Source organism: Hemicordylus capensis, chromosome 2 (assembly GCF_027244095.1).
Source record: "Hemicordylus capensis ecotype Gifberg chromosome 2, rHemCap1.1.pri, whole genome shotgun sequence".
Lineage (NCBI taxonomy): Eukaryota > Metazoa > Chordata > Lepidosauria > Squamata > Cordylidae > Hemicordylus > Hemicordylus capensis.
The window spans coordinates 225,014,714-225,039,032 of record NC_069658.1 but is presented as its reverse complement, the minus strand read 5'-3'; the positions used below and the strand labels follow the sequence as shown (position 1 = coordinate 225,039,032).

At 53.0% G+C, this 24,319-nt stretch overlaps 1 protein-coding gene across 1 annotated transcript; it reads right to left on the bottom strand.

The window, feature by feature from the left end:
- Positions 1–1,514: 1,514 nt before the first annotated feature.
- LMNB2 (lamin B2) lies at positions 1,515–24,181 on the bottom strand. Its single transcript, XM_053296928.1, has 12 exons — positions 23,848–24,181; positions 19,413–19,549; positions 16,424–16,580; positions 14,528–14,653; positions 12,690–12,860; positions 11,759–11,884; positions 9,927–10,147; positions 8,939–9,212; positions 8,683–8,790; positions 7,904–8,023; positions 7,286–7,384; positions 1,515–6,634 (listed from the first exon to the last, which is right to left on the bottom strand). The coding sequence occupies exons 1-12, from the start codon at positions 24,076–24,078 to the stop codon at positions 6,593–6,595; spliced, it is 1,812 nt and encodes a 603-aa protein (XP_053152903.1). The 5' UTR covers positions 24,079–24,181; the 3' UTR covers positions 1,515–6,592.
- Positions 24,182–24,319: the final 138 nt, after the last annotated feature.

Sequence of the window (24,319 nt, the reverse complement as noted above, 5' to 3'; positions counted from 1 at the left end):
ATCCTCTTCTCTGGGTTGCAGTTGGACCCTGGAAGAGAGGGAGGAGCGGGCTGCTGCTGAAGCACAAAGCCTCCATGTGCCAAGGCAGTCTACCCCTGGGCAGTAGCTGAAGGAGAATCTCTTGGCTGCTGCTGGGCAAGCCTGGCCCTGGAAGGCAGTTTCTCAAGAAAGCTTGTAGTGTATGTAGTCTGCCTGCACAGAGGTAGTCCATCTGCATAGCCAGCTGGGATTGCAGGGGGGCTGCAGCCTTCGTGCCCTGCTCCCCTTGGGGCACTGAGGGTGGGGAGAAGCACTTCTGCTTCATAACAGTGAAGGACACGGCAGACAGAACACACACGTGCATGCAGACGCAAACACATACACAAAAACGTGCACACTTTGGCACATGCAGACAAACACACACACAGGCACAAATAGGTATGCATATACAAAAACAAGTTCAAGCACATATGTACATGGAAAGACACATGAAAATGTATGCACGCGCACACACATGAACATGTGCTTACCTAGGAGTGTGTCTGCATGTGTGTAAATATTGCTGTATCACCCCAGAACCACCCAGTTTGGGGGAAACACAGTAATATGGGCTTTGGGAACATCTCACTCTAAACTAAACCACACACCTTTAGCATTTCTTTGGGGCGTGAAAGAATTATTCAGGACGACCAACTTCTCAAAGCCTTTTTTCATGGAAGGGAGAGCATATGAAGCTGATCCCAACTATTCATTCAGTATGAGCTGCTCTGGGCTTTTTTCACATGACCACCAGCAGAGCAGAAGCACCCAGCCTGGGCAGGAGGGCGGGGCAGGTTCGATTTCCAGTTGTGTACTTGCAGATTTTGAAGTAGGAGGCAGGGAGAGTGATTGTGTGTGAGGCGGCAGCCGCTGGGTAGGACTAGCAGGCCCCACGCAACTCCACCCCCAGCTCTTTTTACTAAAGTAGAAGGAAAAGCCACCCTGCCCAGCTGCCTCCTCACACAGGAACATTTTTTGCAAGCACCTGACTGAAAATCAGGAGTAGGCCCAGCTCTTCTGCTTGGGCTTGGTGCTTCTCTTACCCTGCTGGCGGTCATTGCGAGAAGCCTTCTGACTGGCAGCGGCAGCTCTTCAGGGCCTCAGAAAAAACTTTTCCCCAACCTTTCTGACATTCTTTTTGAACTGGAGCTGCAGGAGGAGAGACCCAAGACCCATGGATGCAAGAGAGTTCTTTCCCCTCCCCACTGAACAAAGTCCCCCTCATGCTATCGGAGAGCAGGACAGCAACATTCTGCCAAGCTCACACCACAGATGGGGCAGGCAGGCACTGGGGAGGCCTTGAGCCGTTCGTCAGCCCTGCAGTGCCGCCAGCCGCAGCTATGATGAGGCTCCGGCGAGGATCTGGCTCTCTTTGCCTCCCAGAAACCTGCCCCCACCCACAACCAGACGCCAGCTTAATCCCCAGCAGCCGTGGTCATCCAGTCACACAGAAAGGGCATCGGACGATTCGCCTCGACACCTCCAAGCACGCCAGGTAAAAATGCAAAACATTTATTGGAGTGCGTCTCGTACAAAAGTCTTCCAGTCAAAAAACGTGTATTACAAATCATTGAAAAAGACAGACGTTCAGCATGCATATCGGTAACAAAGCAAACAACCCCTTTGAAATGGAAAAGTCTAGATCAGAGCTCCTTCACAAAGCTGTGCGCTTGTTTCGCTGCTGCGCTCCTTTTCCTATTTGTAGTTGAGTGGTGTCAAGCAAGAGGCTGCGGCCCACGCCTTGGCACACCATCAGTGTTAAAAATGCAGCTGCCCCGTTTTAAAAAACAAAACAAGCCGCACACCCAGCAGTGTTATAAAACAGAGTTCCCATAGGAAATAAATTTGTGCAAAGGCAAAGCTGGTCTTACTTTGTTGCATTTCAAATACTTTATTGCTTGTGCATTTAGTGTCCCATTGCTGGGCATCTACTAGACGCATTTGTGCTCCCTGTGGGGCAGGGCTTGGGTTGCCAGATGTTGCTGGAGTACAACTCCCATCACCCCCTGCTTGTGGCAGGGGATGATGGGAGTTGTATTCCAGCAACACCAGGCAACCTGTGGCTGGGAAGCCCTGCTGTGGGACCATGTACTGCAGCCATTCAGTTCAAGGAGGGCTTGCACGGGGTTCCCACAAAACGCCTCCCTGAAATGGATGGGGTAGCACCACAATCAGCAGTAGAAAGGCAGATGCCCCCCAAGTGGATGAGGCCCAGACTGAAGTATATCCACCCATGCTGACACTTAGTATCATTCTCTTTCCTCTGAGAATGTTGATTACCATTTTATAATGGTGGTTGTGTTTTTTATATTAAGCTTTTCAAGCCTTTTAAAACACCATTGCAAATTTGGCTGCTGCACCCTATGGCCAGGACAATAAAAGCCTGAGAACCCACTGAAAGCTGAACGTCTTGCAATGCTATCTTCTCTTTTCCATTTCTAGGGGTGGAGACCTTGTCCAAAGTCACATTCGTCCCCCCAGATGGCACGAACCACCCCAGCTGGCTCCTGTACTGACTGAAGGTGGAAATGGGGACTGCCCAGATCCCTGCCCCATGCCTCCACAAGAGAGAGTCCAGTGCTTTGTGTTTCTCTGAAGGGGTTGCTCCCTAGACGTTAGCATTTCAAGGTTGCATTAACATTTACAAATAATCATGTGTAAATCTAGAATAAAAATGATACTTAAAAAAAGAAGAAGAAGCAAAGCTAATCATATTTCACAGGCAAAGAAAATTCTGTGTCTCAGGTGATAGCCAAACATCCCTCTCCCAGCTCACCCAGCCTTTCACGGCCTGCCTCAACTCGGGCAAGATAAATTAACTGTAGCGCTTTTGGGGGAAAGAGAAGGACCCCCCAAGTGGTGAGCAGACCTCCCACAGAGCCTGCAACTTGTCCGGCTCTCAGCTTGTCTCCCCAGATACGTTCATGTTCTCAGAGTCGTGGGTTTCCCCAAACCCACGGCCCCAGAGACTCAATACACACCGCGCGTTTCACACGACATCCCGAGGCCTTAAGACCCCAGAAGTTATACACTGCCCGAGTACAGGGGTTCCCCTTACACACAACGGGAGGCAGGACGCCGGACTGGATGGGCCTTGGCCTGACCCAACGGAGCCCAGGTGGGGGAGAGGAATGTTCAGGTTCTGTGTACCAGCAGGTTAAGACTTGCCCCATGAGAGGACGATGTGAAGACAAGCGTGGCTCCTCTGAGAACAGAGGTCGGGATGTCTGTGGCAGCACAAAGGCTGGAGGCAGAGCTGTGGGAGGGGAGTTCGCCCCCCTGCCAGGAGCTCAAGGAGGGTGCAGCATTTGGGGACCACAGCAGGAGGAGAGGCGGTCTTTCCCACAGGACTGCTTTTTGCTCTGCCCAGAAGCAGGAATGCAGGTCAGCCAAGGCCCCATCTCCAAAACCTGTGCCCTGGGCCACACAGGGATGGGGGTTGCCAGGGACAGAAATGCCTCCCATTTCAGCCCTGGCTGATGCTGCTACTGGGAACTTTTGCAGAGTCCCTGCAAGGAGGGGTGGGGTGAGGTTGTCACAGCCAAAGAGAAAGTAAACTCCAGACTATTCTGGAATGAACTTTTGACTAAGGGATCTTTAAAAAAAAACCACAAACTGCCACAGGCATACACAGGCAGCGGTTTCCTGTTTCCAGAGCCCAACCAAGGCCTGATCCCCCATGGGCAGGCTCTGCACCAGTGTGAAGACTCTGCAGACTTCTGGACACGCTCTGAAGAAAAGGGGAAGCGGGGGAGATCCCAGGCTCAGCGAAGCGCTGGAAGCAGCTGCATGCATCCTCGGCTACGTGGGGCTGGGGGCGGGGAAATGGCTCAGACGGCACTCGCTGAGCTGCCTGCTCAACTCAGCCTTTGGAAGTAGCACATTTGAACATTCACATCTTGAGTAAGGCAAACCACGCAGGGGCCTAGGGATACTGGCCAGTGGGCTGGGGTCAGAGGAGGCGGCAGCAGGGAGCCTGGGAGGAAGCAGCCCTTGGGCAGGGAGCAGCAAGGGAACCTTTTTAAAAGCCATACCTGAGACACAGAGATTTTGGAGTGACGACGTAAGCATGGTCTACTACATATTCAGCCATCTATTCAAGCTGAGTAGGGATATTACCTAAGGGTGGGGTGGGGTGAGATTTACATTTTTCTGGGGCTTTTGCACAAATGGCTCATCAAAAATGAATTTGAACCTCTACATCTAACACAATTTTACATCAATTCAACATTGGTAATTTACACACCATGTGGCATTGAAACCTCTGTGGCATCTTAGCACCTTTGCATTTTTGATTTCTTTTCTTTTTTTAGAGAGCTTGTTTGACATTCTGTTTCCAGATCCCATCTCTCCCCACCCAGTGTGCCCTGCAGCAAAGCCACCAACTGACCCCGGGGGGCATTCCTGCCGGCAAAATGCTCTTTCCCTGACCGGGACACACAAATGCTGGCAGAAGCCATCCCTGGGCCCTCTTCTCTGCACAGGCAGCAAGAGCCACTCAGGAGCCATGGGAATTGCATGTTTAGCGTCCAGAAGGAGCCCAAAGTCCTGTGTTTGCGACGCTAACTTGGGAGGTTCCTGAGCATTTTGCATATGAGCATCTCCAAGTCCCCATCTGTCTGGAGGGCTGACTTCTGGAGTTCTGCCCAAGCCCCCTCCAGGGCTCAGCCTGCATGTCCAACGGTCACCACAGATCAACCACCGCAGTCAGAGCTTAGCCCTGTTCAGGGGAGGTGGTCTGCGCATCCAACTGAGCGCTACCAAGCGGCACCTCATCAAGTGATGAGTGGCCAAACATGCCTGGGTGAACAGCGGCTCACGTGTTGACAGCTCACTTCTTAAGATCTTTTTTATTTGTTTGTTTTTATAAAGAAAAGCATAAGCAGGAGTCAGAAGCAGCCCCAGTGCGCTTCAAGGACAGAATTTAAGAGACCCCGCCAGACGCAGCTCTTAAGGAGCACGGCTGGGATACAAGAACAGTCCCCACCAATTCACAGCCCAACCACCCACCTCCACTGCCAATTCAGCGCCTGTTACAATGGAAATGGAGTCTTTTCATTTGTGCTTCCGACTGGACAGAGCACAGCTACTCAGACCTCATACTCACATTTAGAAACCTGAATCTCAAGAGACTAGCCCTCAGGAATGGAGCCCTGCCTGAAAGGGGCCTTGCATTATGGGAGCGATGTCAGCCCGGGACATGTTTCTCATAACGAGTAATTCAGTTGGAGGCAGCTCCTGCCATTCAGAGGCCTAGTTTAGCACAACCCAAACCCAGCATTTGGGGAGGCCGGCAGATTCCCTTCTCCCTCCACATGAGTGTTTCTAAGCTCTTTCTGCAAGGCCTGCTTGGCTGTTTCTTCCTTGCTGGCTGAAATGCAGCCCAAGGACACACTCAGGCTTTGCCAACAGCCAAGAGCAAAACCATCCAACCCACCACCCCCATTCAACCCCGAGGAGCTGGGAGAGGGAAGCTCCTATCACACGTCTACAAAGGCAGCCTCAAAGTGTTTCAGTGTCCACTGTGTCCCTCTCTGGCTGAAGCACGCCTGATCGTCAGTCAGCTCAAATCCATGAAGAAGTCTCATGGGACAAGAAGATAAGCAAAGCCCTGCCGGATCAGGCCCAAGGCCCACCTAGTCTTGCATCCTGCTTCACCCAGTGACTGACCACTGGGGAGGCCCACAAGTGGGGAAAGGAGGGCATCTGCCCCCTCTCGTCAGCGCTCCCTAGCACCTGGTGTCAGGGGCATGCCCCCTCTGAGCCGGATGGAAATGCCAGGCTGGTAGCCATCGACAGCCCTGCCCGCCGTGAATTCTATACCACAGCAAAGTCAACGGCACCAGAGCCGAGAACTCCGAGGGTGCAGAAAGGCTCAGGCCCACCGGCCCCGTCACTCCCCTGCCACAGGCCCCGTGTTTTCCTGCTGCTCCACCCGCCACACCATGCTTAGCACCACACGGACATGCTGCCCAGGGCTGGGGTGCCAAGAGGGGTGGAGAAGAGAAGCTGGAGGGAGGGAGGGACCGCCTGAAAATCAAAGGAAGGTCGCGGGGCACCCGCTGCGCTTCTGCAGCAGCATCCCAAGTGTACTTACTCCCCGCCCTTCCCCCGAGGAGTGCTGGCCTACAAGCACCTTTGGCCTGATCTAGTGCAAGGGGGTCAGATGACACAACCCTTTGGGGGACATGCAGCAGAAGAGCGGTGGGCAAACACCAACTTCCTTTCAACATGGGAGGGTCAAAGCCATCCACTCCTTCCCAAGGAGGAGTACGGCAGCAGTGACATCCGCACTGGGCACTGCTTGCAGCGGCATGGTCCTTTGGCCTGCACCGTTCCTTCCGAGGGGGAAGTCGCAAACCTGGGGGAGGGGGCAGGAGAGAAACAAAGACCTCAGCACACAAGGCTCGCCCTGGCTGATTACATTATTTCTTTTAAAAGTGTACCAAGGAATCAATTTGATTTTAAAAACAAAACATAAGAGGCGTATAAAAATAGCTTTAAATGGCTCTGGGCAAAAACAAACAAAAGAGAGAGCAAGGAGAGAAGGAAAGACGAGCCAAAGGCTCCCTTGTTACATGACGGCACATCCTCGGGACGTTGTCCTGGGATCCCCCTAGGAAAGGGAAAGGAAGCCAGTTAGGAAAAGCATCCCCTTCCCATCTCACATCACCTTGGGCACAACCGTGAACCCTGGCCCGCCCCCTGTATGGCAGGCAAAACAGCATGCCGCCTTCCCCTCCCGACAAGCCAACGCTTCCAGACCACTGAGCCTGAGAGTCAAGGCTGGGCTCCTTGTTTGGCTGAGGAAAGCCCCTCAAACGTACTGCCCTTCTAGGAACAGAAGAACAGCCTTATCAGGCCTAAGACTGGTGACGGCATGCCCCCTCTCCTGCTAATGCTCCTCTGCAACTGGTTTTCATGGAGTAGCCTACCACCTTCAGGACTAGCAGCCACGGACAGACCTGTCCCCCATGAATTGGTCAAAGCCCCACTTAAGAGTCATCCATCCAAGCTTGTGGCCATCACCACATCCCCTGGCAGAGAATTCCCTAGATTGATTATGCACTGTGTGAAAAAGGGCTTCCTTTTGTCAGTCCTAAATTTCCTGGCAATCAGTTTCATGGGATGACCCCTGGATCTAGGGTTGTCTTGAGAGAGGAAGAAGAAGGTCATCTTATGCACTCTCTCCACCCCGAGAACACTTTTATAGGCCTTGACCACGTCTCCCCTTCGTCGCCTTTTTTCTAAAACAAGAACTGGCTACCTGCTGGTGGAAGAGATCCTCCTCTCCGAACTCCGCCTCATCTTCCTCATTCCCCCGCAGGACAGCCGATGTCTGTGTCAAGCTCCTCACAGCAACTTCCTAGCAAGAAGAGGACAAAGGCATCTGATGGCTTGCAGAAATGCCAAGGCTTCCTTTGAACACAAAACCCATCAGCATCAACACCTTTTCATTTTCTCATACCAAAAGACTACTTTCAGCGTTGTTCTCCCCTCAGTTGGAGCAGGCAAACCTCTTTCTGAAGCATGGTGAGAGTCCATAAGAACCAGGGGCCATGGGATTCAGGTTTCCCGAACAAGGAGTGGGGGAAACCCACAATTTTGAATCAATCCCCGTGAGGGTGCCATAAAGCCCAGAGATTCCGTCTCTGAGGGCGGGACTTGCCCCATTGCTCCCCGAATAGCTGGAAGGCCAGTTCCATTCGTTCCTGCATCTCTTGCTCCCTGACACTGATGCTGCACCCATCTGCATTTGGCTTCCCCTCCCCAAATACTCCAGATTCCACACCTGCGGTTTCTGCAAGGAGAACAAGCAAGTGGAAGCAAAGCGGGCCTCATTTCTCCTCCACTGGCTGACCTTTCTCCACTCCTCAGAACTTACCTCTCCATCCGAGTTCACCAGGTAAGTGCGGATATTGGCTCCGGTGCCCCAGCTGCTCTGGTTTTTCCACACAAGGACGGAGGGCGGACTGTGGGCCACTCCGGCATCAGCAGCCCAGATCTAGCGAGAGAGACCCCAAATCAGACAGACACGGGAATCTGTTTGCAGGGGCTTTCTTGCCTCATTTTCCAGAACCCAACCCTCTGCTTTGGTAGGCAACAGGCACGCATCATTAAAAGCCCAACAATCTGGGATGGCAAACTCTGGGCCCATCCTACCGCTTACAGGTAATGAAGTCTCTGGGTATCCCTCGGCTGGGGTGACTGCTGTGGGCCCAATCTGAAGGAGTGGCAGCGCAAAATAGGGCAGGACCCCCACAGAGGCTTCTGGACGTGGTCCACTTCTGGGGCAGGGAGCGGGGTGAGCTGTGCCATTCCACAGCTAAAAACAGTGGGCTCGGAACGCACTCCCTGTCTGAATCAGAGCTTCCCCATCGCTGCCTGCCTCCAAGAAAGTTCTTAAGATGCACCTCTCCTTTCAGGCATTTTTTTTTTTAAGTAGATTGCTTTTTAGAATTGTTTTTAATTGCTGTTTTTCAAAAAGTTTTTTTTTAAATTGCATACAAATCAGCTGGAGTTGCTCTCTATCAAGTGGCCTATAAATAAAACCTATAAAAATTAAAAATAAATAAAATAAAATAAAATAATTGGTATCCTCATGGACTAGGACCACCCCACCCCCCTCAATCTGGTTCTCCCAGGAACAGAGTCGTGACTTACAGTAACAGTCTGCCCGGCCCGGAGGACATACTTTGGTGTAAACTTGTAAGCCATCTCTTCCCCATCTCCAATCCTCCTCTTGAGTCTCCAGTTCCCAAGAGACTGATCCTGGAGAGAAGGAGACAGCATGCACCAGAGGGACCAAGGCAGGGGTGACTATTAAAAATGGCCAGCGCCTTCTGAGCTGGGGGTCTTCTTGGCTCCCCCTGGCCCTATCGGAAACACGGCCCAGGGATTCTCTCTCTCCCAGGCATACCTTGTCAGAATGGTTCTTGAGCTGGACGTACTTCCCGTCCGGGTCGACATCCTCAATGCTGACACTGCCTTTGGCCGAAGCTTGCTGGGACACCTGGAAGCTGCTGCTGCTGGCACTGCCCCCGGTGCCGATCCCACTGGAACTGCTGCCGGAAAGCTCCTCGGCTTCGATCCGCTTCCGCTTCCCTCGGGATGGGCGGCCAACCGAAGCGCTGCTGCTGGAGGTGGCCCGTGAGACAGTGATGTGGGACGGAGGGGACGGAGACAGCTTCAGCCTGACATGGAACAGAAATAAGCCACAGGTAGGAGATCAGAGAAGGGAATGATGGGCCACGGGCTGCCCCTGGCTATGAAGCCAAGCTTGGCAGCCTTTGGCTACTAGAGCAGTTAGCAAATGCATGTCTCAGGTACCAGAGAATCCCCATCATTCTCTCTCTGCTTTTTTAGGGCACTTCCTGGCCCAGGTGGTTTCCCCCTTCTTATGCTTAAGTCCTGCCTTTCTTCTGTGCTGGAACTCAAAGGGGTGTACAAGGGGTTCCCAAGGGATCTCTCACCGAGGCACTGCAAAGAGTGGGCAGGGAGAACAGAGGAGCTCTTTCACAATGTCTTTGGAGCAGACAGGACTGGAACTGAGAAAGTGACGGGATGGCAAGACACCTCATGTGCATAGCCCTGTCCAACTGGAGTTAGCGGAGGACCACAACCCATCTTCAGGACACCTTCCTATACTGCAGGAGAAATGCTTAGGAAGTGGGAGGTAGGCTCAGCAGACACTCCAGGGAAAGAGACTCCTTTCCAATGGATGCCAGCAACATGTCTGTGAGCCGCGTCTCTTTCAAAGAAATCCTTACTCTTGAGACTGCAACCTTTAATCAATTAAGGAATCTTTCTAAATCACTGAAAAAGGCAACCCTAATTAAGTGGGCAACACATCAAAACAGTTTTAATGAAAGTGCATTAAAAAAACAGCACCAAGGAAAGGCATCCACCTCTCCTCTTCCCCTTCCAGGAGCTTCCGGTATGCGCTGATCTCCATGTCCAGGGCCAGCTTGATGTCGAGCAGCTCCTGGTACTCCATGAGCTGCTGCTGCAACTGATCCTGCATCTCGGTCATCTCCCTCTCCTTGGCCTCCAGCATCTTCCGGAACTTCTCTCGCTCACCGGCCATCAGTTCCTCCAGCTCCCGGACTCGCTCTTCTGCAGCGTTCGCCTGCAAGGTGGGGTGGGGGGGAGTCATCAAGGAAGATGTGCGTAGGCCCTAGGGGGCCCATCTGCCTGGGGGGTGGGGGTGGGGTGGGAAAGTGCATGCCCTCCACTGGGGAAGAACCAGTCTTCATTTCTTAGGCATCCTGGACCCTAAGGGGAGCATCAAACTATCTAGCTCACCCTCTTGAGAGACTTGCCCCAGACCACTTTCTGAAGAACTACCAATGGCCAAGATGAAGTCTGCATGAAAAGGAAGGTTGGGACCACAGCGCTACCCTGAGGGAAATTCTTTCGTTCAAAGCAAGCAGACAGTTAGGATTCAAGTTCCATTGCAAATACAGGTGGACTTCATCATCCGCGGCCATGGCATCCGCATTTGTGTATCTGCAGGTGGGCCATATGCACCCGACCTTGGAATATACACGGGTACATAAATGGTTCAAATCCATGGATCTTCAGTGCCCAGAAATGACTTCTGGGGTAATTTCTAGCTACCATTTTGTTGAACAGAACCATTTTGTAGGGATGTACATGGAACCAGGCAGGGGTGGCTCGATGGCGGGTATGTATATGTGTGTGTGCGCGCACGCTCTGCTTTAAGAGCAGGAGAGTGTGCACTTACCCCTCCCTCTGCTCCCCCCCCCCCGCCGTCGGCGCTTTCCCCCCAAAGTTAATCAGGGCAGCAGCGTACCTCCTTGACACCCTGATACAACCGGAAGTATCCGATACGCTGGTGCATTGGATACTTCCGGTTGTATCCAGGCAACAGGGCAGCAGGAAGGTATGCTGCCGCCCCGATTTAACTTTGGAAAAAAGGAGTGCTGGCGGGTGAAAAGCGGAGGGAGGGGTAAGTGCACCCTCCCCCACTCTTAAAACAGCACCCCCACCGAACTGGACACCTTTCGAACTGGTTCGGAGGTTCCATGCACATCCCTACCATTTGGGGGCTCTCTTGTGTTTAAACAAAAATTCTCATGGCAAAATGTGGCATTTTGGGGGGCATTGCTGGACAGCTGGAGAGCACCTTATAGCACTTTATTTCTCTGATTTATGCATTTAAAGCCATTTTTAGCCTCCAGGAACCCGCGGTCTCGATATCCACGGAAACCGGCAGGAACAGAACCCCTGCAGATAACGAGGTCCACCTGCATTAGTGGCACAATCTAAACTGCAGAAAATTCTATCTTTCTGAACAAAATTATTCCTCATGAGACAACACCAAGATTCTGGCCTAGAAACATTCCGGCCTCTCCTCCCTCCTCCAGCGCCTCGATTCTAGACCTCAACACCTGCAACGCATGACGAAGGGGACACTGCCCAGCCGGGACAGGTCTGCTCCCGCCCGAGATTCCTGCCTGCTGCAGAGCACAGCCCAACACCAGAAGCCTCCCTTCCAAGCTATCTGGCCCGTGCAGAGGACTGGAGGGAGGAGATGACTGGACACCACCACACATTACGGCTGATACTGCTGCACTGAAGCTGCCTCCAGTGCTTGGGACTCTGGGAATCCTTTGGCAGGCAGCCGAGTCAGATACAATTGGCCAGGAAACATGCTGCAAGTTTGAGAGAGAGGGAAAGCAGGAAGAGAGGCCTCCCCTTTGCCTCCTACCCTCACCTGCTTTTGCAGTCCAGACAGCTGGTAGCTTAGCGAGTCGATCCTCATGCGGGCTTCCTTCACCTCCTCGCGGGCAGCACTGGCAGCTTTGTCATTCTGATCAGAGCAGAGCTTGGCATTCTCCAGCTGGAAGAGAGGGCAGGCCACCCCTGTCACACCATTCCCGGAGCCCCTCAGTAGTGGCCGTCTCTCTCCAGGCAGCACTGGAGCTCGGAGCGGCCACCCCCCACCCAACAGTCTTGGAGGGGAGGCAGGGTACATTTACACAACGAACAAAACAGGAGGGCACCCAACTACACTCCACGAGCCAGTCCAACAAATTGTGGCCATCAATACCATTTCAAGGGACAAATGATGTTGTACCCTGTATTATTCTGAAATGATGCTATTTCAGGGGGCATGGTGATTTCTGGCAACATCTACCTCCCACCCCCACCTCCAAGATAGCCATGTTGCAGCTTTCTGTGCTTCTGTAGCCCTGCCCCCAAACGACATGGGTAAAATTGCAGTCGTTTTTGCACAGAGGAAAGGGCTAGGGTCACGGTAACAATGAACAGATTGTTGTATTCCTGCCATGGAGTAATCTTTGGAGGACGTTCCTGCCAATTTTCATTTCCATTCCTCTGAAAACAATGATGAAGCTTCACAGTTGTGTTTCTGTTTTTAGAACTTTGAATGAGGAGTGGAGTTCTAGGACAGCAACTTCCAAAGCCCTGGGGCAACACGGCGGAAGAGCCTCCCTAGATGTCCGAGACAGCCAGAGGCCCACTTTTCTCAAGACCCCCCTGGGAGCCCAACCCTCTCCCGCAAGCTCCCATCAACACTTCACACTTACAAGGAAGCTGGTCTCTTAAAGAGACTGCCCACTCTGAGACTTGGCATCCGGCTCCGGAGTGCAAGCTCCTCACATTCACCAGGAGAACTTGCTCACCTTGGCCTGGTAAGTCTGCTCCAGCTCCAGCTTGTAGGAGCGGACCTGCTCGTCATGCTGGTTACGCAGGTCTCCCAGGGTCTGGGCGATCTTGGACTCATACTCATGTTGGCGACTGCTGTCCACCTCCACCACGTGGCGCTCGTGGTGCTTCCTGGTCTCCCGCACTTCCTGAGCATGCCCAGAGAGAGGAACGGCTTCAGATTAACGTGGCTCATCTTTACAGGAAGGTTATGACTATAAGAGCCAGAAAGACCCCAAACTCGTGTTAGGGGGAGCCATGGCAGCTGCTCACCCACTTTCTCTTACTCTCTCTTAAAGCAGGATGTTTGGTTTAGGGCCATGTTCCCTGTAAGAGGGAACCCCAGCTGTCGTGGACTACAACTCCCATCATCCCCCCTGGCTTGGTGATCTGGGCATATGACCCTAGAAGTAGAGACCTGCCCCTCTGGCAAGCGCTGGACCAACCATCCCATCGCAATGGCTGAGCAGCAGCTACTGGGCAAGAGGCGGCGGCCAGGAAGACCACATCAAGGCATCATTCTACATAAGAACAGCCCTGCAGGATCAGGCCCAAGGAGGCCCATCTAGTCCAGCATCCTGTTTCACACAGTGGCCCACCAGATGCCGCTGGAAGCCGCAGGCAGGAGTTGAGGGCGTGCCTTCTCTCCTGTTGTTACTCCCCTGCAACTGGTACTCAGGAGGCATCCTGCCTTTGAGAGGCTGGAGGTGGCCTATAGCCCTCTGACTAGTAGCCACTGATTGTACTCTGAGAGAGTACAATGCTGAAAAAGGTGGACAGGGCAACTACTCTGGAAGAGGCACAGACAGTGCTGTGGGGAGAGGAGTCCTCACCAACCCATCAGATGTGGTGCCAGCGTATCCCCTAATCTAAATCATGACATCTAGTCAGATCCTAAGCACAACCCACCCACACAGGGCCAGAAATGCAGCTGCAGCCACCTCAGCCTTCCATACAGACCCAAGCCCATAAAACTTCCCCGCCCTTGAAGGGGCACGAGAGCGAACCCGCCCTTCTCCAAATTCTCTGGCACATATGTGCCACGCAGGGAGGGGCAGAGTCCGTCTCTGACCTCATGACTGGGCTTGAGAGAAACTCACACTGCTTCTGTATCCAAGAGGAAACCAGACAGAAAGACAGGAGACACACTGCTTATGTCCTGCCCTTGAAGGAGAAAGCAGCACAAGTCTCCCTGGCTGCTTCTGACCCTTGCCAATACTGGATCCAAAATGAGGTGGGAGCAGGGACCATTTAGAGCATCACTGCTTATTCCCTACTTCAGGGTCCAGCACAAATTGAGGGGAAAGAATCCCTCTGTGCTTGTCAGCAGCAATCACAGCCAACAGCTGGCAGACAGCATTTGCTAACTATCCTGGAAAGGGGCAGGGGAACTTCTATGTTTCAGGAGGGGCCAAAGAATCAGGTCCCTCATGGAGATTCAGCATAAAAGGCCCTGTCTCCAAGAAGCTCAAGTCCAAGAGGAAAGCCATATTCCATGGACTGAGATCAAGGGAGAGGGGGCACTGGGTTATTCTCTACTATTATCTTATCTATCAGTACCTAAGGCCAGGTCGCCTACAGAGGATGGAGCGGCTTCCTATCACCATGGAGGTCTCCTCCCCACCACTCCCTACAATTCCCATAGCTGAGAGTCTGCACCCCCATCACGAAATCATTCTGCTTGCAACCTTCGGAATCCCACTTGGCAAGTGGCGAAGCCATCCCACAGCGTTGGTTTCCCGTGCCCACTGCCCAGCCCCAGGGATGGCAGGGCCCACTCCAGGCTGCCACTTATCTTCCTCATCCTCAGGCCTACCTCCTCAAAGACGCTCTTCCTGAAGTCGAGCTCCTCTTGCAAGCTCTGGCAGCGATTCTCCAGATCCACCCTCATCAAGGTCTCCTTCTCCAGCTGCTTCTTTGCCACACTGTGCGCATCTTCCGACTGAGAAAAGATCAGGAGCAGCATCAACTGGGGGGCTTGGAAAGACAGGCGCCCACAAGTTTCCCGGAGAACTCTAACTAGCCTGCCTCTTTGTCCCGTTGAGACAAAGAATGTCCCTTCAGAATGGAGACATTCCAAAAGGAAACCCACTCTTTTTGCTGTAGCCGTTTCCCCCAAATCTGACTGTGTAGCTGAGTGCCTGTCAGATTTGATGGCCAGGTTGGAGGGAGTGGGGGAGAGAGAGGGGGTGTGTGGGTGTGGTCTGGCTCCTCCTCTGCCCCACCCACCCTCAATCACATTTCAGGCTGTTTCCCCAGGCTCCACTGTGTGCAGTCCTGACCCTCCAGCCCACACGGGGCTTAAATTCAAACTCTATCACATATCAAACGTCTCCCAGAATTGTGTCCCGTCCCCCCCACTCCTTTATGGCAGCCATTTCTTTTTTCCTTTTGACTTGTATGAACATTGCTTGAAATGAGCAAGTGAGGAGGAAATGCCAGCTCACAGTGCATGACAAAAGAACCTTGCAGGTTGTGCAGTGCAGAATGGCTGCTAAGTCTCGAGACTTAAGACATGCAGTTGAAATTTTCATTGCCAGAGGTTATCTTGTAAGAAGAATTCTCGTCTTCCAGTAATACAGGACTCTTAAAGCGCGAGGTCTGTCCAGAACAGCTTAGAAGAGGGGGAGGGCCCTAAGAATACATGCACATGTGCACAGGCATGCACACACACTGCGTGGCGGGGTATATCTCTAAAAGGTTAGCACCATCTAGTGGACACTGGAGGAAGGAACAAAACGTATTTCGGGGGAAAGGATTTGAAACTGAAGATTTGGCTGCCCTGGGCCCAAAGAAGGAGAGAGCAACTTTCACACGCTCCTGAAAGCGAGGACACATGTGGAGCATTACAGAGCACTGTGAAACCCACCAAGGAATAGTCATGTGTGACACTGACACCACCTACTTTCCAAGGCTACAGACGAGATGGGGTGGGAGGCACTCGCAGCAATCCTAGATGACCTGTAGGATTTACTCTAGTTTTGTGCAATCAGATTGCAGAGTCACCACCTTGTGGGCACCGCCTCAACATATTCCCCAAATCCTGCTTGTAAGCCCAAGAAATAAGCCAAGGAGAGAGCACAAATTTTGCCTTTTGTGCAGCCAACACCAGAAGACTATCATCCTTCTGGGACTGCAAATAAGAAAATCTGTGGCTTTTGTATCTACATTGTAACCAAAGTAACAGAAGCAAAATGTTTGGATTTCATCAGCAACTCCTAAACATCGTGACTTGCCATTTTCATACCTTAGAAACCAGATCCATTTTGCACATGTGGTTGTAATGAATATGGGTTAGACTAGGATGGGGAAACTGGGAATGGAGCTGTAGCTCAGGGGAAGAGCATCTGCTTTGCAGGCAGAAGGAGGTCCCAGCCCAGGCAGCATCTCCAGGTGGGAAAGACCCTTGCCTGAAATCCTGGAGAGCTGATACCAATCAAAGCAGACAATACTGAGCTAGATGGATCAAGAGACTGACTCGGCAGAAGGCTGCGACCTTTGTACATTCGTGCTGAGAACGTCTGGATAAAGGAAGGAGGCGGGGTCTATTTCTCCCATTTACTCATTCAAGAATCTAGCAGGCGAACAGCACAGCCAACCCCCTCCATTCTGTTAAGCTGCTGCTATTTCAAAATGCACGCTGGTGTCGCCCCTCATTCTTCATGCCCAAGAGGGCTCTGCCAGGCTGCCTTGAGACTCCCCTCTTTTTTACCTTTGCCAGCTGGGCACGCAGGTCAGCCACCTCGGCCTCCAGGTTGCGCTTCTCAGTCAGGGTGGCAGTGAGCTCTGCTTCGCTTCGATGGAAGAGGACCTCCAGCTCTTTGATGCGGCCCTGAGATGTGGACCACTCGCCATCCTTCTTCTTATAGCTAGGGCAAGACAAGAAAAGGGGCCTTAGGGAAGGCTTCATGGGCATCAGGGGACCATGCAGGCACACCGCTTGGCCCAGGGAGGAAGCCCTGATCCCCTCACCCATCCCATGAAAGCACCAAGCAACACAAAGGTCCAGGAAGCAAGACTGAACCCGCACAGCACATTTCTGTGCTTCAAGCTTCCCGCAGAGTCGAAGGGCAGTCTCAGTTAGGTTGCTCTGCCTCTGGTAGGCAGGGCCAAATCCATGAACCCTCGGGAGCCATTTACCTCCCTCATCCCCCTGCATGTTTTAAAATGGCACTCAACAAGAGAGTGTATTCAGATGTGAATGCACGCACAGAATATTATGTGAAGCAGAAGGGAGAACTACTCTCCCCACACAATCCAAAATAGTACTCCAAACGTCTGCATTTAGGAGACAAATCTTCATACTGAAGCTCTCTTGCTCCTTTCCGAATTAGAGAGACAGATTTCATTCACCCTGACTGCAGCTGATGAAAGCATCAGAAACAGTGCAGCTATGCAGATCTTCTGACTGTGGAAAGTGGGAAAAGGCAGCTGTGCTTCAAGAGATTGCCAGCAGGTGGCAGCACTGCTGTGAACACAGAAGGGTTTGAAAACTGAAGCACTCCGGCCCATTTCTCTATGGGCAGGGAGCCAGCTGGAAATGGGCAATAGTGGGGCAAAGCTAGAATGCTGGGCATCGGACAGAAGCTGCCAGGCCCAATTGTGACCTTGCAGGTGAGAAGAATGTTGCTGTTTCTTGGAGGCTGGCCTCCTGTAGGATCTTGGGTGCTTGCACCCACCCGCTCTTCCCTCTGCAGTAAGAACAACTGTGGGACCAAAATGAGAAGGAGCCATCACTCCCCTTTCCAGGGTGATACCTCTTGTGCTGCCATTCACGTCCAATTCACCCAACGGGAGGAGTGAGAGATCCTCCAGGCAAGGAGCATCTGGAGACGACAGCTATATGGTCAGACGCTGACCCAGCCCCTGGGCCGAGCACCAGCTGCTACTGGAACACTGGAAGCTGCCATACACCAAGGCAGATCACTGGTCCCTTGGGCTCAGGACGGTCTACACTGACTGACAGCAGCTCGCCAAGATTTCAGGCAGGAGCTCCTCCAGCCCCAGCTGGTGAAGCTGCCAGGGACTGAACCTGGGGCCTTCTGCATGCAAAGCAGATGCTTTCTCTCACTCTGAGCTATGGCCTCATCCCAATATTGCTTCCTCCATAGAACACATTGCAGTGGACGGTCACAGGAGGAGGGGACTTTCCCACCCCCAAAGTTGACAACTGTCAAAGCAAGAGAGGTGAAGCAAAGAGAACTCTGGAGACAATGCAGAGGTCATGGGATTGTTTTTAATAAAAGGCAGTATATAAATTTAACAATATATAAATAAAATAAATACATGGGAGGAGGGCTGGCAGCCACAGTTGGCAAGGGGCAGAGAGCAGAACAGCTACTCTCCCCCACCCCCCAAAAATAATCAGTGGAAACCCCATTCAGGCCCACTCTGGTTTGTGAGCCTTCAAAAAGACCACACCAGCAGCACCTGCAAGTTACTCCATAGTTGAAAAGACTAAACATTTGTTCTTTTAAGGGAAGGAGGGAGGGGAGGGCTATGATTTTCAGGTCACTTAAAATGCCCTCCAACTCTTCGCCAGTCCAGAAAATCAGAGCGGAATGATCACAGGTACCCGCAGCTGCAAATTCATTCAGAGAAGGAATCCCGCCAGGCAAGAGTTCTGGAAAGTGGAGGCTTCAGCCTTAAATTACCACAATCAAGGACAAAGCGGCTGAGAAGACACATCATGACAACTCCTTCCTTTGCAGCAAACTAAAACGTGTGCACCCTCTGGAAAGGCAGCGGCCCAAGCACCAGTCAGTGCAAGGCAGCGGACAGGACGGCTGGCACCTCTCATTCCCCTCTGGCAGAAAGGAAGACCTTGGTATGCCAAACATCTGGCGCTTGTTCAACGCAGAGGCAGCCAACCATTTCCTGCACATGAGATCCAACAGGTCCGCAGCCCGGAAGACTGCGCTTGATGACAGGCACAGCTCCCAACCTTACACATGTCAGACAAGGAGCTGTGATCAAGCCAGCACCTGCAATCCCCCTCCACCTGTCTTCCCAGAGCACCTTCTGAAGAGAGAGCCTAGCAGCTGCCACTTCAATGCCGCTTCAGAATATGCCTGTCCAGGGTCCAGAAGGCAACTCTCACCTTGACAGTGTTGAGAGTCTCAAGTTGCTAACAAGGATGGGGCAGTGGGCGGGACTGCTACGTTACCAAACAAACCCCACCAAGAGCTCACGGGGCCTCCTCACTGCACGCGACACCCAGGTCTCGGTAAGGAAGCCTCCACAACAGCTGCCTCTTCTTCACACTCCCAGGGTACAGTGATTGGGAGTGAGGGAGGGGCCGGGAGTGTGTGCTTCGCCCTTGCCCCATCAATGCTGCCCCCACCCGACACCCATTGCTTTTCCTTCTACAGGCTTCCAGACAGTGCTTGGAAGAGGAACAACGGCGGGGGGGGGGGGGAGTAGCAGGCAGAGAAAGGGTTTAACACACCCCTCCTCACTTCCCCTGTCCGAGCCACCCACTCCTGGAGCTGCTGTTGCTTCTTCCCAACAGGAGGGAACACTATTTGGCACCAACCTGCTCTCCATCCCTCTGCCCACCTAGGACACAATCCAACCAGCTTTTGGACAAAGCTGACCTCGCAAACCAGAAAATGCCAGGGCCAGGCTGGCGCCTTGACTGCTGCTGTCTCTTCCAGCCCTAAATGGTTCTGAAGGGCTACATACGGAACATGCCCCCTTACCTCTTACTGAGCTCATCCAGCTCCGAGTGCAGCTTTCCGATTTCAATCTGGAGCTTCGCCCTCTCTCTGGCGGTCTCATCGAGGACCCGACGGGCGTCCGCCAACTCCGACTCATACAGGGCTTTGATCCCAGTAACCTGCCACCAGAGAGCGGAGAATCAGAAACCCAAATCAGCACCTGGAAGGCCAGCAGCACAAGGCAAGAGCCTAGTGCAGGGAGCAGGAGTCTGGGACCCCCTCCTTCATACGCAGCAGGGTGGAGATGGGGGAATAGTCCGCCACAAGGTGGAAGGCACAGGGATAGTCAGATCCCCTCTAAACGGCTCAGCTTCAGACGGCCAACAGAGGGCAAAGGCATAGCAGAGAAGTGGGGCTGGAGCAGCTTCCTGAGCCCAGGGCGCCAACCTCTTTTCACACAGAGCGTGAGAATCCTCATGGCTCTGTGCAGGCGGCAGGCAGGCAGGCTCCTCTTCCTTGTGTTGCTGGGAGCGAGTAAAACCTTCCCCAACAGAGTCCATGGCCTAGGGCTGGGTTGCAAGCAGGGAGGGGCCTCCCCATCTCCCGTGGAGTCAATGTGCAGCATGCTAAAGCCACTTTCCTCCCACTTCCTTTCTTGCAACCGACCACCTTCCTTTTCATCTTCATCTTCTTGCAACCGATCATCAGTTATTAAATCATCTAGGGACACCGTTGGGGTGATGTATAAATCTACTAGATAAACAGCATCTACAATTCATATTATTTATACACCACCTTGCAACAAAAATGGTTATCAAAGCAGTTTGACAGCTACTAATGTCAGCTTAGGCCATTTTACTCCTGAAAGTAGGATTTCAGGAAATAGGATTTTTGGAGATACCCTTAGGCTTCAGGGAAATTACCCAGGTTGGCACACCTGAATATTCCTTTGAGTGGTTTTGATTTGTTTTGGGGCTAGTGGTGCTTTTTGCAGGTGTCCAGCCTGCCTGGAAAAGCTGGTGAAAAAGCCTTTTGGAGGAATCTTTGGGTGTAAAGGCTTGAAAACGAAGGTCATGCATTCACGGACCTCCATCACAAATATTCTTAATAATAATGTCATTGCATAGTTAGGCCCTATTACTGCACATAGTTTGGGTCAACCAATCTCTAAAAGGCTATCCTAGATCTGGTGAAAGCACAGAAAAAGGTCACTAAACTATACAATGGGGCTGATGCATCATCCCTATTAAAAGTAAAATAAAGTGTGCCGTCGGGTCAGTGTCGACTCCTGGTGACCACAGAGCCCTGTGGTTGTCTTTGGCAGAATACAGGAAGGGTTTACCACTGCCATCCCCCAAGCAGTATAAGATGATGCCTTTCAGCATCTTCCTATTTCACTGCTGCCCAATATAGGTGTTTCCCAGCAGGGATTCAAACCAGCAACCTCATGCTTGCTAGTCAAGTCATTTCCCTGCTGCGCCATTAGGTGGCTATCATCCCTATTAGGAAAGGCCAAAGGATCTAGGGCTGCTTAGTCTCAGGCAAGGGGGGAAGGGGGGGGGGATGTGAGGGGAGTGAATAAGGAATTCTTCCTCCTTCCTCTCCCCACAATAGTTGGGACTCCCCACATGAAGTTGCCTGAAAAGAGATTCAGGGCAGACAGAAGAAAAAATTTCTTCACGCAGCACAGACTAACTTGTAGGACCAATTATCACAACAAGTGTGAAGGTTTTATTTTTAGAACTTACTGGACCCTTTCAAAGCAGACACCTGCTTTACCACTGCAGAGGAGCTCTAACAAATCAAGCTGGCTGGCCTCCAAAGGGAGACCAAAGGCACTTCTGAGATCTTTATGAGGTGATCATGATTAACCTTCTGATTTGTTAGAGGCCTCGATTTTGTTTTAGAGTTAGACAAATGGGACAGGAATCCCAGGAATAAAAAAAGGGGGGTGGGCAATCAGCCCTCATCTGGGAAGGCCAGCTGGCATCCTTCCAGGAGGGGTCATCAGCCTGCTCTGGAAAGACAAGGAGGCCCCTTCCTTGTCTCCCTTGCCTCCAAGGATCAGGCCAACACCCTCCATGAGCTCCTCCATTCTTCATGCACCTGCACTCTCTTCCTCCCTCCCTTCACAGGTCAGCCCACCGCAACAAAACATTCCTCCCACCTCAGGAGGATCCTCCCTCAGCAAGGTCTTTCAGGCGTTCACGAGTACAAACAGGAGCTCCTGCTCGCTCACTATTTCTGCACTCTATATTATTCGGCGCAGAGCTCTCCTGATGCACCTCCCAACTGCTGGATGGCTAGAATGGCCCTGCCTGTCTTCTGGCCTGGGGACCCCACCCTTGGGGGGTGGGGTGGGGGGCATGCTCCACATTTGCTGGGGTCAGCCAGCAGGTTTGAACATTTTGACTCACGTCGCCACTGAGGGACAGAGCAGGCCATTCCTGCCAGCAGCCACAGGTTTCTGCAGAACACACAGACAACTCCCAACTCCACTCCACATGCCATCAATGTGTTCCCGCCAACTCTGAGCTGTGGACAGACCCGCCCTTTGGGGCTTTTCAGACCTCTACCCATGCAATTTCTGCTCCACAAGGCGAAGAGCTATTTTGTCAAGACACAGCCTTCTAAGGGGGAGTACTTTTCACTGAAATCAGTGGTAAAGCAAAGGGTGCCATCGAGTTGGTGTCTACTCCTGGCACCCACAGAGCCCTGTGGTTGTCTTTGGTAGAATACAGGAGGGGTTTACCATTGCCTCCTCCTGTGCAGTATGAGAGGATGCTTTTCAGCATCTTCTTATATCGCTGCTGACCGATACAGGTGTTTTCCATAGTCTGGGAAACATACCGGCAGGGTTTCAAACTGGGAACCTCATACTTGCCAGGCAAGTCATTTCCCCAAAATGTGTACAGGATGGAGGGGAAAAAGCAACTCCAGAGGTCCCAGCCCAGAAACCTTGTGCACTGCACCCACACTTTGGAGAGAGAAAGATTACATAAGAACAGCCCCGCTGGATCAGGCCCAAGGAGGCCCATCTAGCCCAGCATTCTGTTTCGCACAGTGGCCCACCAGATGCCACTGGAAGCCACAGGCAAGAGTTGAAGGCAGGCCCTCTCTCCTGCTGTTACTCCCCTGCAACTGCACCTAGCAGCCACAGCATTTGCTCAGATATGGGAAGCCACAGAGGTTAAGAGGGATTTCCTCAGTCCAGGAGGCAAACCACATTGGCCTTGCTCCTAAGCCACAGAGGGAAACAAAAAGCAAAAGCTGTCTGGGACACAAGAGCACCAACACTGGAGGTGGAGAAGTGTGGCCGGGGGGGGGGGGGAGGCAATTTTTGGACAGGTAGAGATTTTCCCTCCAGCCCTGCTTACATCAGTCAAGAGTACCATCATGGGAAAGGACTCCACTAACCCACAGGGGACTGCGAGCAAAGCCTCACCCTCCCCACACAACTCCATCTGATTTGCTTTGCGCTGATCCAGTCCCACCTAGTATTCTCTCTATTTTTTTTCTATTTGTTTGCAGAATGAGTTGTGTTCTGGGCAGCAGCATCAAGGCAGTGTGTGCACATATTCATTCAGAGTGGGACCTTCCAGATTCAACCTGAGAGGGATCTAAAATTAACTGAGCAGACATCAAAAACCGTGTGAATGCACACCTTAAAGGGAACATCGCCCCAGGACACCCTGATCTTTTGAAGAAAGTGGGCCTCCCAGGTAAGCACAGGAAGGGAGCAGGCTACAAAAGTTGAGAGTGCGCCCTCCAATTATTGCATCCAAAGAGCAAAACTGTTCAAGCGAGGGGTGAAAAAAGGAGGTTATGGTAAGATGGGAGGGGGATCTTTTCTTTTGGGGAAGGGGCAAGATCCCAGGTTCAACTCTTGGCAGCAGGTGGAGCTGGGAAAGACCCTTGTGTAAGACAGAGGAATGCTGCCAGTCAGGGTACATCCTGAACTAGCTGGCTCAGTGGCAAACAGACTCCCGATTCACATATTTTATGGAGAGACTGTGGCTCAGCTGCAGGGCACATATTTTGCATGCAGGAGACCCAGCCAGGTCTAACTCTTGCCCTCAGCTCTACCGAGAGAGGGGAAAGACCCTTCTCTGCCCGAGCTGCTGCCATTCAGTGCAGGCAACGCTGAGCGAGATGGGCCGAGGAGGACTCCGTAGAAGGCAGCTGCTTTTGCTCCTCTGGTGGGGAAGGAAGGAAGGGGCCGCAGCTCGGAGGCAGAACAGCAGCTTTGCCTGCAGGAGGTCGCGGCGCCTACAAGGCAGGGCGGGCGAAGACCTCCCTTCCCCCAAGACAAAGCACACGACGAGTGTAGGAGGACCCCGGAGCCCTGACTGCCGACAAGGGCCATCGGGAGGCACGCGCGCGCGGGTGTGTGGGTGCTTGCAGGGATAGACTGCTGCTGCGGCTGGAGGCTCTCCGCTCTCCTCCTCCCACCCCAAGGCGCGCCGCGCGGGCCCACCTCTCGGGTGACGACCTCCTCCTTCTCAGAGACGCGCAGGAGGAGCCGGTCGTTCTCCAGCTCGAGGGAGCGGACCCGCTCGATGTAGTGGGCCAGCCGGTCGTTCAGCGCCCGCAGCTCCTCCTTCTCCTGCAGCCGCGACATCCGCGCCGGCGACAGCGGAGTCGCCGCCGCCGAGGAAGCGCCGCCGCTGCTGCCCCCAGCGCGGGGGGTGCCCGGGGCCGTGGACATGGCGGAGGTCCGGGAGGCGACGGAGCGGTGCGGCGGCGGCGGGCGCTCCTCTCATTCAAGCCGCCCGGCAGGCAGACAAAATGGCCGCCGCCGCCCCACGAGACGAACCGCCTCCCCGCGCGGGGCACCACGGGAAAGAGGGGGGGGGCGCCGCCCGCTGTGCACTCTGGGAGATGGAGTCGGGCTGCCCTCCCTGCGCCGCCATCTCGGGCCTTTTTCTCCAGCAGCGGGGAGAGGCAGC

What these genes read in the sequence shown, in the direction of transcription:
- LMNB2 (XM_053296928.1), bottom strand. Translation starts at nt 24,078, where the DNA reads ATGTCCACGGCCCCGGGCACCCCCCGCGCTGGGGGCAGCAGCGGCGGC. An exon ending in GGAAGAGCGTCTTTGAGGAG is followed by an intron (nt 12,861 to 14,527) that starts GTAGGCCTGAGG and finishes GGGCATGCTCAG; the next exon opens with GAAGTGCGGGAGACCAGGAA. An exon ending in TGGTGAACTCGGATGGAGAG is followed by an intron (nt 7,385 to 7,903) that starts GTAAGTTCTGAG and finishes TCTTCTTGCTAG; the next exon opens with GAAGTTGCTGTGAGGAGCTT.